General features: G+C 31.1%; 2 protein-coding genes and 1 long non-coding RNA gene across 3 annotated transcripts; 1 reads left to right on the top strand and 2 right to left on the bottom strand.

Annotated features, from left to right (window-relative positions):
• Positions 1–1,434: 1,434 nt before the first annotated feature.
• On the bottom strand, positions 1,435–7,308 carry ALMT14 (aluminum-activated malate transporter family protein). The gene is made up of 6 exons (XM_003533321.5): positions 6,665–7,308; positions 4,785–4,922; positions 4,393–4,662; positions 4,133–4,269; positions 3,889–4,035; positions 1,435–2,161 (listed from the first exon to the last, which is right to left on the bottom strand). Exons 1-6 carry the CDS (start codon positions 7,080–7,082, stop codon positions 1,475–1,477), a joined length of 1,797 nt encoding a protein of 598 aa, XP_003533369.2. The 5' UTR covers positions 7,083–7,308; the 3' UTR covers positions 1,435–1,474.
• A 4,215-nt stretch (positions 7,309–11,523) lies between these two features.
• Positions 11,524–16,415, bottom strand: LOC121172772 (uncharacterized). The gene is made up of 3 exons (XR_005886393.1): positions 15,698–16,415; positions 15,293–15,572; positions 11,524–12,357 (listed from the first exon to the last, which is right to left on the bottom strand). It is a non-coding gene; the product is annotated as an uncharacterized lncRNA (long non-coding RNA).
• On the top strand, positions 13,706–14,841 carry DEHYDRIN (dehydrin-like protein). Its single transcript, NM_001248043.2, has one exon. The coding sequence runs from the start codon at positions 13,768–13,770 to the stop codon at positions 14,446–14,448; it is 681 nt and encodes a 226-aa protein (NP_001234972.1). The 5' UTR covers positions 13,706–13,767; the 3' UTR covers positions 14,449–14,841.
• Positions 16,416–16,546: the final 131 nt, after the last annotated feature.

Here is a 16,546-nt window from a genome sequence, read left to right as displayed (position 1 = left end):
TAAATTATTGATTGACTTTTTAAAAATTAAAAATAATATAATTGTATTTAGATATCCTAATACAACTGTTACAAACTCATTTCAGGAGAAATTTATAATCCAAATTGATAAAAGTTGATCAATGTATACTCCCTTATAGGTAGAGTTGTATCATATTTGATTTTATTATGATAAAATGGTGTCTAATGACAAATATTATTAACAAATTAGTGTTTAGTGTTTTATGTAATTAGATATTCAAATATTATCGATTAGTGTCAACATAAATGTATATATTTAAAAATATTTATCCGCAAATTTTGTTCTATAATAGTTGACATTATCCTTTTTTATATTAGAAAATATATTGTCATAATTATTGAATTTGTGAATGGGAAGAAAGAGTATTGAAAACATCATTTTCTAAAAGCACTTACCAGAATATATTGAATGTTGATTCAAAAATGTATTCAATTGTTGTTATAGTATGCGTGTAAATCTGTATAATTATTAAGAATATGATTAATATTTTATAGAGAAATAAATATTATAAATAGAATGAACTAATTTTGAGATACTTATCATAGATTTTGAAAAATTTACTTAAAAGCCACATTCGTCAGGAGAGAGAAACCTAGGGGAGAAGCCGGAAGGGAAGGGGTGAGGAAAAAAAAATAATAGATGAGAAATTGAAATTTGAATTTAAATTTGAAATTTGAAGGGCGGTTGGAAAATCTAAGTGAGTCGGAGGTTAACACTGTTCCCGTTGAACATTTTTTTCATAAATAATAATAATAATAATAGATGAGAACATTTTTCTCCTTAATTATAAGAAACATATGATCACTTTTAAATACATTAATTGTTAATTTTCATATATACTTTTATTTATTGTAAAGAATATTAATGAAATAAATCATATTTATTAATGAAAAAATGTGTACCTTAAAAAATGAGTAGTACCATTAAATGCAATTATCATTTAAATCAATTAATTCAATGAATATTTTTAAAATTAAATTTGAATTTATGATATTATTAATTAAAGTTAATTAACTTAACTATAAATAGATATTTATTTCTTATATATAAAAATGGAAATAAGACCTTTATACATGTAACCAAAAGTCCAAAACTAACTGTGGGTGGGGGGAGCTGTTGTTTATTGCCTACAGTCAATAATATAAAAAACTTTACAGTGCACAAAAATTAAACTCTATTTTAACAAAATTGAAATATGGATACACACAAATTTTGAAGGTTTATTTAAGAAACAATGGGTATTTAATTGTCAAAATTTAGTGAGATAGCATCAGTAATAGCTCTTGGCAATTGTTGATTTAACAATAGGTGAGTTGTCCTTGGCAGGCAAAGCCAACAAAGAATGATAACTCTGAGGAAGAGTTCAGATGATCTAAAGAATCAGAAATGCACACTGAATTTGGGGTACCGGCATTTAATTTAGATCGGTCCATGATATATATGCTGCCATATCTCAATCCTTGAATGTCAAACAATTACACAACCTGTTCCAAAACCCACCAGATGTTGGTGGTACGTGCTCAAGAGGGTCCTTAAATTTTGCTTTCTCACCTAACTCTTCAAAAGAATCGACAAGGTTCTGAAGCCTTGCCACAAACTCAATCAGAAGGGATGTAAATGTTGCTAGAGACAGTGAACTAGCACTTTCATAGGTTTTAGATTCTTCCTCTCTTGTCACTGCATCTGCTTTAAATGAAATATGAGCAGGCCATGATATCTGTTTCTTGAACATGTTTTCATCACCAACACCTATAGGTGCTGCAGGTTTGTTGTCAGGAGTTGTTTGTTCTCCCCAACTTCTTGGAACTTTGACAGCTCTGAGATCAAGCACAGCTTCACTGAGAGACTTGTACTCCAAAAAGTGTCTTTCTTCATTCATGTTCAAGAGGTCTTGAGGATCACCCTCCTCTCTGGGACGGTTTCCGATTTCCCAACTCTCTGAATTTACAAGGAGGAAGGATTTTTTGTCAATCTTCTGTTGCAATTCTTCTGCTGCCTCGTGAACTTCATAAAGAATGTCTTCTTGGCCTAGTTTCTCCATCTTTTTTACTTTGTTCCCAAGTTCCCGTAGAATTTTGGCCGCTTCAGAACCTACCTTTTGAACCTCCCTACTAAAGACTTGCCTCTTCTCAGGTGGAGCCTGTTTATCAAAAAGAAGGGTCGAGTACATGTGTATTAGCATAAATCTAAAAAAAAATGAAACGAGAATGAAAATTTTCCAACTATTATACCTTAATGCATTATCAGAAAATTAGAATCTTCCTCTATCTCAAGAGAAAGAACCATAAAAGTAATGCACCAAATTCCTTGAAATTATGAGGAAGAATAAATTTAGTGCTTAAAATTATGAAAATGTCATTGTAATCCCTAAAATTACTAAATGACCGTCATTTTAGTCCCTAACGTTATCAAACATCAACCATTTAGTCTTTGAAATTACAAAAATAAGAACCAAAATTATCAATTTCTGTAGTACTAAGGACTAAAATGAGTTTTTTATAATCTCAACAACTAAACTAACCAGTAATTGTAATTTCAAAGTATTTAGTGTATTACTCAAAAATACAGAGTAAAGGATATTTTTTACTCCCTAAAATTAGGAGGTCTGTTTTTTTTAGTCCTTGTTTTGTTTAGTCCTCCAAATAAAGGTTTTCATTTTTTAGTCTCTCAAATTCAAAAAATGCTCTTTTAGTCCCTCCGTTAGAATTTGAAGGACAAAAAAATGCAAATTTTTTGTGCAACTGGAATACATTCTAATGATATATATTGTTTTGGCAAGAAATGGAAAAAATTAAATGGTAATTTGGCATCACAAAAACTTCAGTTTAATGCAGTGACCAGACTCAATCTACTGGGATGTGAAAAGGCAGCACAGAAGGACTTGAATTTCAAATATGAAGGATTGACAAGTGACAACTGACAAGGTGATCTGTTTTTATGTCGCAAATAACAGAAAAAGGATTTTAAGGCAGAAACAATCTACTAAACCACAGTATATACCAGGTACCAGTACATATTGGGTATACTTGGGTTAAGTGCTAAGACTTGACAGCATCTCTACTTAAGCCACTAAGAATAAAAGACTTGGGAAAGAAGGGGTCAATAGTGGATAACAAAAGTGAAGACAAGCTGAAGCAATATTAATATCTGAACTTTGGGACCAAAGCAGTGGATTACAAATGAAGCTAAATTTCAGCATATCAGAGTAATTTATTTATCCCAAATCTAAGTTTTACATTCAGAAGGCATTTCTCTAATCTCTATAAATTCAAATGGCTAAATTTGATGGTCAATCTCAGTTCAGAAGGACAAAACTTAGCTGCAATTTCTCAAGTGTTTTTGGTATTGTTCTCTAATTAGAATTGGAGGTTCACCTCAATAATCTATGTTGACCTTTAATGCAAATCTTTATTGCACCAATTAACAAGAAACTCTAATTTTGATTGGAGAACAGTACCAAAAATACTTAAGGAATTGCATGTAAGTGTTGTCCCTTGAAAGAAACCTCAAGTTTTGACCTCTAACATTGCTAGCACCAAACACAACAATTAAAACCAGAGTCATTTCTAACAGCATATTTTGATAATATATCAATTATTATTTGCAGCAGTATATGGTTTAACCTTGAAAATCACCTCTCTAAATATTAAAAAAATTTAAAACACTCAATAGAACTAACATGTTCCGGTGAAATAACAAACCTAAAGGGAAATAAATCAAGAATGAAAACAAAATTTTAAAAAAAAGGACAGATTATCCAAAAGATCTGCATATTTAAAAAAGGTAGTAAATCCCAAAAACCACCCACCAAAAGAAAACACAAAATTCTAGACTCAAAGGCTTTGTAACAGAAGTTGCAACAAGTACCTGTATTTCAGAAAGTATACATCCATGCATAGCCATGACCATAAACGCACAATGCCTTAGTGCCCCACTTACTTTCACATAATTTTGCCATGGATATCTAAGCATTTTGTATGGACCATGAGGTGGCTCCCAGACAGCAAAACCCATCTTCAATAAGAAGTTCATAACAATGAGTCAAAAAGATTATCAATATTTTTTTTTGTGAAAGTGAAACGGACAGAAAATGAAGTAGACAGTAGTATACCAATGAATCCTCTGTGCTTGTAGATTCAACAGCTGATCTGTAACCTTTGTAAACCACGTCCTCAGAAGCTTGGTACGTGAGAATTTTTGAAGGCACTCTCTCATATTCAATACAATTAAGATAGTTATTTACAACACCTGAAAAAGAAGCTTAACAACGTTAATCAGTCCAATAAAATAAGATTATGAAGCAGCAACAAAATGGTAGTAATTAGTTGATCACAAACTAAATATGATGATCAAGAAAATATTGTAGACAACCTTCCAATGATGCTGCAACGCCCACAAAATTTTTCGCCACAAGCTTGTGTAGATCCTCACCAGCCCAGATTGGATATATACATACATTTATCCCCAGAGCCACAGCAGCGCCCAATGCAATGAGCAAAAATCTATCTACAGCTGTTTCAACAAACTCTCCTGTATGATACCCTGATACAATAATGTAGCAATAGGTGATCAAGAACACACGAAAACCATATTCATAAGCCTTCATTGTTGGATATTGCTTTGCATATGTGGCACAAAACCCTGCCATTCACACATCATAATACTGTCAGAGAACAAGGCGTAAGCAAAAAAACAAAAAAAAATAAAAGTCACATGAATCTTTATCAACATGATAAGAAATAGAAGTGATTCAAAACCCTGACCTGCAGTGAAGATGCTAACAACTATAATGGTTTCTTCCCATTTTCCAGACAATTTTGATAAAAGTCCCATTCCCAATGCTAGTCCTCCAGCTAACAAAGTCCCCAATCCTCTGTTAAGCCCTTTGCTAAGAGTTGCCCCTGCAGGAGTACATTGTGACCAATTATTGCTTATAACTGAAACATTGATGCTTATCCTGTGTTGACCAAATGGAAAGCTTGAAACTTGGATTTTACAAATGAATGGTTATGGTTTACTTCAGCCAATGATTTGTGATCAAAATATTGGATTTAATAAAAGATGAAGTACATGAACACAATTGAATTAAATTATAGCCTATGATTTATTTCATTTCATTCATTAAAAAGCAGAAGAATCTAGGGAGAATTATATTTTTTTCTTTAATTAAAATTAGAATGGCATTTGCTTGTCCTCATAAATTAAATAGGAGAGTTCTATATTCACCAAAAAAAAAATAGGAGAGTTCTACCGAGCATCCTTAAGACAATCATTAAGGAAAACAAAAGTAAAATATTTGATAAAGAAAACATTATTACGTTAAAAAAAATTATTTAACATTTACATTTTAAGTAATTGAAAAAATTTAATAAAATTACTGAATGTATCTTAACCACTTCCCTTAAGACACTCGTCAACAAGTATTGTTCCTTAGCATACTTGGCATTGATTTTCCCAACAAACTAACTTAACAGAACCAACACATCACCACTATTACACCACGGTCAAATATTTCAACCAATTTTCTTCTAGCTATTTATTCCCCATGACCAAATGAAAATACCACATTATATCTCTATTGAAAAGGGTATGGACCTTTATCCACTGATCCATGCATATTCTTCGCCAATTCCACTTAAAAAAGAGGAACTAAAACCCCAAAAGAGAAAAAAGAAAATAATAATTAACACTCATTTTAATCCATCGCGTATACGGATGACGATAATTTGGTCTCAGAAGACACTTGATACTATTTAGACCTTTTAATTGTAAGAAAAAAGAAAAGAATAAAGGAGATCCCCTGATGAGATCAGTTTGGTTCTCAATCACAGGTTACCAATTTTTTAAGATACTTTTAGTTTTAGCAATAAAAGGACTAAGTTCGTGCAATCTTAAGTAACGTCACGTGCAATTTTAGACACCAAAATGATGGAGGAAAAAATATAAAGTGTAGACATGTTACTTTAGATGTTAAAAAACAGCATTATGATTGTTATAAATATCACACACATATATAATAAGAATTTAATTTAAATATATGAACAATATAAAAATATTTACATCCTTCAAATTTCAATCATATATAATCATTTAGGTTGGAGTATATGCATAAAAATTTAAGTTCGGATCCTCATTGCTGCGTAAAAAAAAAAAACTATCAGTACTATCAGTAGAATTAGAACCTTAAATCAGTTATGATTTCAATCCTTGCTGATCTCATTTTAGGCAGTTAAATTCCAAAAATTAAAGATTATTTAAAAATAATTTAAGAAAGAGAAATGATATTTTTTTAATTCACAAATATTAATTATTAATCCTTAGTATTTATTAGTTGTGGGTGGGAAATACATTACCACAAAGTAACTTTATAACTCCAAAAGAGAAATGATATGATATATATAATTAGAGGAAAAGGGTCACATTATAAAAAAATTATTCATTTAATCACAATCATTAATTATTTATAATAAATTTATTGATTTTTAAAATAATCATATTAAAATAATTGAAATGTTAGATTTTTCTTATTGGATATTGGATGAGACCTTAAAAAAAACTATTTTAGAGTTTCAGTGCATTAAACTCATAATTATATGTAATTTCAAATGGTAATAAAGAAGGAAGGGGGGTGAAAGGTTGATACCTATGCTGAATTCGAAGACCACAACGACAGTGAGAATGGCCCAAACGGAGTGTTTAGCAATGTCCTCAAAGGGCTGTTTCAGAAAAATCAAAAGCGAAAGGAGAATCAGAGCGAGTCCCATTTTCGCGGAGAATATGATCTTCCTTGGATCGGAGCGACCCATCTCCCACGCCCTCGCAGCCACGCGCTTCGCGCTCTTCCACGCGCCGACGATCCCGTCCGAGACGGCGCGGTAGGAGCAGCAGCGCCTCCGCGTCGGAGAGTGATCCTCCTCGTCGGACTCCGGCAGCGGGATCCCAATTTGGGAGTAGCCGCCGCCGATGCCGCCCTTCATTGAGAGCAGTCTCTCCTTCCTCTCCGCGAAGCTGTGGCGGAAAGAACCCAGCTTCGGCACCCTCGCCGTCGAACCCATCATCATAGTGGAACAAACAATAATCTAACAAGAACTTTTTAACTAAACGCGGACGCGATTCGGCGGCGGGACCGTGAAAAGTGAAGTTGTGTTTGTTTGTGTGTCTGTGTGGCTATTTGATTGATCGCTGGGTTTATGAAACGTGCCGACCAAAGAGAAATAAAGAAACGCAGGTTTGGTTATAAGTCTTTGTGGTGATGGAAGAATCATCTACACTGTACACTACGTGAGCACATGTTCTTCCTAACTTTTCTTTTTAAGAAAAATAAATAAAATCTAATTAAAAATTATTTTTATAAAAAAATGAATTAAGATAGTATTTAAATATTTAATTTTAGTTTCAATACATTAATTATATGTATTTAATTACTTAATTTTTCTTAATTAGTTAAGATTGTATTCCATCATCAATTAAATCAATCATTTAATTTTTATTTCTTCTTTAAGTTATAGAACTTAAAAGGTGGTCCAACAAAATTCTTTATTACTTAATTATATTGTAACTTGTAAGTAATAATTTGTTTCTTCATATTTAAATTTATCCTTCTAATTTTTTAATATAGTAATGCAAAAAATTGTATAGATAATCAATTAAAAATTTTCTTATGGACTGTATGTTTTTTAAAATTTTTTTATAAAATATAAAAAATTTAACATGTATATCAGTCTAGTGTTCGTGGGGTGTTTTCATTAAAAATTAATTTAATGATGAGTTTTTTTAATGAAACTATGGTTAAAAAAATAATGGTCAATGATAAAATAACAGTTTAAAATTAATAGAATAGTGATTTTAAAGATAATTTAATAAAAACTAATAAATTTATCATAAATAATAATTTATAATTAAATGATGATATATATAAAATTATTTTATATAATTAAAGTATAATTTTTTTCTTATAAATATTAATATATATTTATTTGATTTTCATAACTTAATATTTATATAACTATATTCTTAATTAGATTTTATCGTTTTAAATATATATTTGATTTAATGTTAGATTAATCATACACACACTCTTCCATGTATTTTATGTCGAAAGTAAAAATTCATAATTTTTTATTCTAACGGTCATCCAAGATCTCGAAAGTGTAACACACTAATATTTGAAATAGCGGTTCATACAATTACACATCAGTTTTAATACAAGATTCTCATTTGTCTTTTTATAAATTAAAAAAACAAACACACACACTCATTAAACCCATCAACGCATGCACAGATACGTGGGATCAACTCACTTTCTTTTCTATGACAAACCCAAAGCCAAAGTGTATGTATGATCACTACTTATATTTAACATGTAATATTGATTAATAAAGTCAGCTGCATACAATTTTCACCCAATGAAGTAGTCACTTGTGATTTTTTGTTGTTGTTATATATCCTCATTTGTGATATAATAATTCCAACACAACACATATAATATGAGATTAAAAGACTAAAAGTATCGTAGATAAAATATACTAATTTGATTTTCAATATTTAGTTTTTGATTAATTATACTTGTTTTTATAAATTTAATCATTTTTCTTTCAGTTTATGTATTTTATATGAATTAATCATATATAGTTCTCTTATACTTTAAATAATTAAAAATTATTTATTTTAAATGTTTCTCTGAATTTAAAATTATTTGTATAGTAATGTACTAGTATATATTTTGTTTGACTATTTACATTACTTCTTAATTTTGAATTATATTTTCCTTTTAGAAATTATTTTGGTTGTCTTGATATAAATACAAAACACTCTTAATTTTAGCGATCAGTTAATTTATTTACAATTTCTTGCCAGAGCATACTTTAACTCGTCTTTTTATTACATATTGTGGCTTGTTAAAAATTTTAACCACTTCACTTGCTTGTAAAAAATATCTTTAGTTGTATTCTATAAAATTTTACGTGTCAGAATATCAAAATTTAAATTAGTTAATTGTAAAATCAGTTCTTCAGAAATTTAAAAGTCGTCGTATTAATTTTCTAAAAATTGTCATTAAATTATGAAGTCGGCGTTTATATACAGGATTTATATGGATATCTCGCTGCCACATTTTACAGTTGCCACTTTTGAAATTCAACATTTTGTTTTCCATTCGAGGTAATAACAAATAGATTTTCATTTTTAAAAGTCGTGACTGAGTTTTTGCACTTCCGAATTATGAAAGTGGTGGATGAGTTCTTGAACTTGATTTCTCTATTATTGAAACTTCAAAGTTGAAAGTGTGCAGAGGGATTCGTCATTCATATAAAACGTTTAGTCCATGTTATTTCATTTTTTTAGTAAAGTACACCGGTACTTTATGTGTTTTTCTTAAATTATATTCAATATTTTTCTCTTTTTTAACATTACTTTTATTTTTCTTCGATTAAGATGTCAATTAAAATATGCGAGTAGATAAAATTATCCTAACATCTTTGTTATACTCACATCTTTTATGTTTTTCTCAAATTATACCTGATACTCCTCTACTCCTCCTTTTTTTACATTACTTTTACCATCTTTTTGTTAACATTGTTAACTAATGTCAATTGAAATATTTAAACAGAAGAAATTGTCCTAACATCTTTATTAAATACTCAATAACAAATTAATAATTGAATGTGAGAATGAACTTTTTTCAAGGTAATAACAATTTTTCCTTTAATATTTGACTCTTACTTCATTGTTGCTAACACTTATAAAAAATGCAACTCTTGATTAAGACATTATATCAAACACCTAGGCATAAAAAAAAATTTCAAAAAAATGAGTTAAAAACATAAAAGCAAGAGAAAACACTAAAATTTAAAATAAAGGACAATATACAATCAATAGGCATTGTGGGGAACACGTCCAACAAAAATGCAACAATCAAATGACCTAACACACACGAGACAAATTGAACTAAAAAGAAGAAGAATGAAAAGTGTTAACACATGCGTACCAATAAAGTGAGTTCACGTTCAACAAAAAACTAGGTTCAGGTCCAATTAGAGGAAAAAGAAAAAGAAAGAAGAGTGTTAAAATATTTTTAGGTTGAAAATCATGTCAAGTCTTTTATAGAGTTAAGAGGAAGAAGATGAAGATATTTTAGACATAAATTTTCATTAAAAGTCAAGTGACCAGCAGTACCTACTTTCTTTTAAATTATTAAACGCGGTTTAAGAGGAAAAGGGTCTAGGTGTAATGTGAGCTAAACAATTAAGGAGTTTTTTGTAAGATGTCAAAAAAGAGGGGTGTCGGAGGCAATTTGAAAAAAAAAAACACAGGGAGTGAGTGTGAGAAAAAAGATGAGGGTATTTTAGACATAAATTTTCATTAAAAATCATGTGACTAACATGTGTCTACTTTGTGTTAAATTATTAAATGTTGTTTAGGAGGAAGGAGGTATAAGTGTGAGATAAACAATTAAGGACTTTTTGTAGGGTGCACAAAAATGAGTGTCGAATGCAATTTAAAAAAAAACACACACACAAGAAATATGAATATAATTTATTCTTCTTTTTACATTCAAAAGATGTAAAGTTAAAAATAAATGATAAAATTTAAATGTAAATTATAAGGTAGTTTCAATATCATTTATTAGTTGAAATTAAAATTTTATTTTAATAATCTACACAAAAAAAAATATATTAAATGTTAAAGTAAGTTATCAAAGTAAATTTCAAATTATAATTAAAAAATAATAAACACAGAATTAAATATTAAGATTTTTTTTAAAAAGATAATACATGGCAGAAACTAATAAATCTTGATGCAAGAGAAATTCAGATTTCACTACCCAGTACAAATTCCCTTTTTATTATTTTGTTTATAGGAGGGGGGAAATAATTATATATAGAGAGAGAGGATAATACATTTTTCCTAGTTGGAAAATAAAAAATTAAAAAATAAATCTTTTTTTTTCTCTTTCCTTAGTTTATTTCCAGTAAATCAAACAGTGGTGTTAGACTCTACAATACCCCAAATTCAGCACATTTTTTGCAAAATGATAATAACAAATACTAAAAATTAAGAGGGTCATTGAGTTTAGTTATTCGCTAAAATTTAATTGGAAAGTACTGTATCTCAAATATCGGTGGATTTTTTATTTATATCCAATAATTATGACTGTAGTGACTGTTGAACACATGGTGCTTAGTAAACTAAAAACAATAGCATGAGTGGGTGGGGGAAAGAAATCGATGTTGTGGATGGACCAAGAAGCTTCATGAGTCCCTTCTTTATTTTTTGTTAAAGGTAAATATTGGATATTATTAATGAGAATCAATAGGAGATATTTTTGTGTGCGCTAATAAAATACCAGCCCGGCCCTGCCCACCACGGGTTGGTGGGTTATGCGAGCTGGTTCACTTTTCTGTCTTTTTTAAAAAAAAAAAAATTATTCCAAACAACTTAAAATAAAATCCAATATAAAAACCAAAATAAATCAAATTCAAACATTCAATATTAAAGTGATTGAAGTCTTCAAAATAAAACATTAGAGTCATAAAAAATTTAAATGTCATAAAAAATAAACTTCTAAACTATTGAAATTAAACATTAGAGTCATGAACTGTGAAATCTAGAATAACTTTCTCTTCTTTTTCAACATCATCATTAATTTCATCTACAAAGACAAAAAAAATAAACAATATCATTAATAAGTCAAATAAATAAAACAACAAACCAATAACAAACTAAAAATTATGGAAAAAGAAATGTAAATTACCAATATCTTCAAAACCATTTATCCAATTTTGGGCTAAAATTAGTGCTTCAACATTGGAAGGAAAAAGACTAGCACGATACTTGTTTAGCACACGAGCACCAATGCTAAATGGCGATTCACTAGCAAAAGTTGTTATAGGAATGCTTAACACTTCACATATCAATCTACAAAGATTTGAATAACGTTCTTGGCGGTCCTTCCAATAACTCAAAATATTGAACTTAAGAAAAAACTTTGGCTCAAGCGGTGTCTCGGCTAAATAGAGATCTAATTCAGATTTGTCATTGACATTAACAATTATAAATTTATAATAATAATAAAATAAAACAATATATTATTTAAATTTAGTGGGTTGACGGGCTGACCCACCAACCCACGGATTGAGCCCACCTAACCCACAGGTTAAGTGGGCCGGACTGAAAAGTTATCAATACTGAATTAAAAAAAATTAAACCTGACTCACCTCTAGTTCACAATGGATCGGGCTGACCCACAAACTAGAACCCATTTTGACGGCACTAGAGATACATAATATGCAATGATTTGATCCAACTTGTAGGAGACTTCCTCAATAAAGCAATTACCTAAATAGGTAAAAGACAAAGCAGCTAAATTGTGAGCAATTTTATTCCCCATCTATTACTGAATAATAAACTATAAAAATATTGTGTGGCCGAAGCTAGGACATTTCCTTGAACATCACGGACAATTAAATCCAATTCAGTTCTCTATCCTTTCTAATTGCAGTATGAAAATTGATTTTATGAAGATCATCCGGGACTTCTTCCATATTATCACCTCATATGATTCAACATAAACTTGACTATTCAGATTAGGTGATAACATTTTGAGGTTAAACACGTTGTTAAGCACCTGACTACAATCTAATTTTCTATTTTTAAAAACATATTGATTCATAGCAAACCAAATACCCCACACAATCCCTTCTTTAAGTTAACAGCCATCACTAAAATAAAAACGTGGGAAGCCTTCTTTTATAATTTATTTTTTAAAAGTATTAAAAATTTTACACTTTCAAATTTTAGCTTTCGGAACAAAATTATTTCATTTAAAAAAATAAATTTGAAAAAAGTATTAGTTGTAAAAATGAAGTTCTAGAATTAGTCTTGAAAAAATAATATTTTTAAAATAAAATACAAAAAAAAAATAAAGAAAAATGTATAAGTAAAAAGCGGGTGCAAAAAGTAATACCTACCCTACTCATAACAACAATTTCAGCCAATAAATAACACTCTCTTGGTTAGGATCAGCTCAACCCAAGTTAGATCAAGTAGTCCGTTTCATTAGTCTACCGTTATCCGTGGTGCCAATTTCCAAGGCTATATGGAAAGTTTATAGTTTGTGCTAATATAAGTTTTACTATTATTTTACAATATCATAGATTCAATTTATTTAAATATATTCTCAAAACTTTAATTAGCTGTGTTTGTAAACGTTATACTCACGTCAAAATATTTTTGATAAAGATTCAAGATTACTGATATAAATTATATTGGTTGTTCACTTGTTCTGCTATGTGCATGCTAAAGATTGTGCAAATACAAATGATCAAAATTTAACATGTTTGCCACTAAACTTTTTTTGTGACTAATTCGGGGTTCTTGTATCTTTGTCAAATTGTCACAGATGTCACACAAAATCCAGAGTCGGTAACACCGCTTAAATTCACATCCATCCATGGCCCAGCTAGCTAAACACTTATCCAAATTTTGGATAGAGTCCACACGTGTCAAGCCATGAATCAGAAAGCGATGACACGGTTTCACTAAAAAGGAAACCAACACGTGTCCATGCACGTGGCAGCTACATCCTCAACGCCACGCAGCACGTGTCAGACTTTTAAGACTCCTTGACCAGATTTTTATGCTTGGTTTCCTATATAAATAAACCCCATGCTTGCATGCATCTTTCATCATCCAACATCACACACAACTACTACAAGTACTTCCTTACAATCAAAACCAACAACAACTATGGCAAGTTATCAAAAGCACTACGATGATCAGGGTCGCAAGGTTGACGAGTATGGCAACGTTGAGAAGCAAACCGACGAATACGGCAACCCTGTTCATGCTGCTAGTGTCACCTATGTAGCCACCAGAACTGCTGCTGGTGGTTACAGTGATGACATTAATAAGCAACATGATACCACCAATGCCTACGGCGTAGACACTGGTAGACAGCATTCTAGTGGTGGCTACGATGGTGACACTAATAAACATCATGGAACTACTGGTGGCTATAATGATGACACCAATAGACATCATGGAACTACCGGTGTCTATGGTATAGACACCGATAGGCAACAACATGGGACTACTGGTGGCTATGCCGGTGACACTGGTAGGCAACATGGGAACATCGGTGGCCCTTACTATGGAACCAACACCGCAGACACCGGTACTGGTCCCAGAAGTGGAACCACGGGCGGCACCGGTTATGGAGGCACTGGTGGCACTGATTATGGAACAACTGGTGGCACTGGTTATGGAAGTGGAACTGGGTATGGAGTCAACACTGGGGGTGCGCACACTGAAGCAGGATATAGGAAGGAACATCGTCAGCATGACCAATCTCATGGTGATCAGAACGAGAAGAAAGGGATTATGGACAAGATTAAGGAGAAGCTTCCTGGAGGACACAGTGACAAGTAGATGCATCGTGCATCATGCATGCATGCATATATATAATATTGTTGTCTTTGAATAAATTTGCTGCATATGTACTTACGTACGTACAGTGTCTTGTCATGTATGTGGAGGATATAGTATATGGTTATAGTTTATGTAGAAGAATAAAAAATGTATGCATGTAGTAATGTAAGGGTCTTATATATGTGGCTGAAATATAAACCATAATAAAGGCAGAGATGTTGTGCCAATACATCATATGTTGAGAGTTGTTGGGACATGTAAAGCCTACGTGGTGGTGGAGCAGGGTTGTTCACTTTTGGATTTAGAAATTATTTATTAATTTCTTTCTAACCCTTTCCAAAGTCTCTAGATTTTTAAAGCCTAATATAGGAACTAAAAAATTCCGTTACGACGTATGATGGTAATATCTTTTTACATGCATACAACAGAGAATAAGGGAAGAAAAGAGACAATTGTAAATAATAAATTACTTTCTAATTACTTTTCACAGGCAAAGCTTTTGTAATCCAGCACCTCCTCTTTCTTAAAACGCAACCTAATTCAAAAGCTACTAAATTATAATTTCTTACAAAAAAAAATACTATTTGTTATATATCTTTCTTAATAAAGAAGTTACGATCAAATACAGAAATAGATGAAAATATTATTTGTTATATATTCTTGATAAAGAAATTATAATCAAATACAGAAATAGATGCAATTACAAGTTAGTAATTATGTCTAGAATTATTACAATGATTAGTGAGAATATTTCTAATAATTTTAAAAAAAAAAGGTTGAAGTCACATACCTAGTAGTGAGAATATTTCTAATAATTTAAAAAGAAATGGTTGAAGTCACATACTCAATTGTGGATATATGTGGACAAATGAGACAATATATCCTCTGTTTCTCTCAAGCCAGACATGTTTCCATTTTATTCTGGGTGGCTAGAAGAGTCCAATTATTGGTCATTGGTTTCTGGTCTTCCATTTCAGCATTGCTCTCACTCAAGTCTTGTATGTCCAATATCTCAACTCTACGGTTAGTTTTTTTCTTTATCCTGATTGCAACATCCTGTGGGATGAACCTTCCACACACAACCACCCTGGTCTGGTTCTTCTCTAGCAGATGAGTATCCAACTCTAGCACAATATATAGCATAGTCAAAGAAAAATATATATAATTTACAATTGAATTCTCAATTTCAGAACTATGAGAAGTTTGCATATAGAAATTAATTAAGGATGATCCATGCATGATGCCTAACCTGGCATATCAAGAAGGGCTCTCTTCACTTTTCTGTAGCAACCATTACAATCAATATTGATCCTCATCACCATGCAGAAGTACTGCCAAGTGCCAACCAAAGAAAACAAAAATGATTCTAACGGTATTTTATAGAACTAACAAGATAACCAAAAGATGGTGGATTAGAACTTGCCTTCACTGTCATGAAATCAATCAGAGAGAGGGAGAGATAGTTACAGGAATTTGAAAATCCAAAGTAGTATGAGTGAGCTAGCAAAGGCAAATTAAGTGAATCTTAAAAGGCAAGCAACAACAAAACTTTGAGAGCCAAAAAGGGTTTATAATGAGCTGGTTAACATTTCCGTTTGATGACCTTGATGCTCCTTTAAATTGCTGAATCTGATTCCTTTTGTGTCGATAGGTCTGCCAAGGGATGCAAATGTAGCGTACTTTGTCACATTATTCTTGACTTCTTGTTCCCGTTTTGTGCATGCCACTACATAAACAAAGGAAGAGAGCACGTTTTCTTTTGTAAAAAAAAGGCATAAAGATCTTACTTCTGCTAGAATGATGAAAGTGTTTCTGCCTGCAATTTTTTTTTATATAAAGCAAAATCGTGTGCTTGTACTATATCAAATTATCATTATTTAGTATGCAAGAAATGATTTTTTTTATTTATTTATTACCAAGCATTTCAAAGTTCAATGGAACAAATGTGTATCTATCTTGCGACCAATTTTTTAACAAGATTTGGTCAACCCGCTATTTTTGTCCTTTTTAATTAATTATTATTAATGTAGAGGTAGTTTTTCTATCCAGATCAGCTGTCCCATCAGGGACCCTGTGAACCGGTTCCCTGACTTGATTT

This window comes from Glycine max, chromosome 9, assembly GCF_000004515.6.
Source record: "Glycine max cultivar Williams 82 chromosome 9, Glycine_max_v4.0, whole genome shotgun sequence".
Classification (NCBI taxonomy): domain Eukaryota; kingdom Viridiplantae; phylum Streptophyta; class Magnoliopsida; order Fabales; family Fabaceae; genus Glycine; species Glycine max.
Note: the sequence above shows the minus strand (reverse complement) of the source record. Positions and strands in the feature narration are given on the sequence as shown.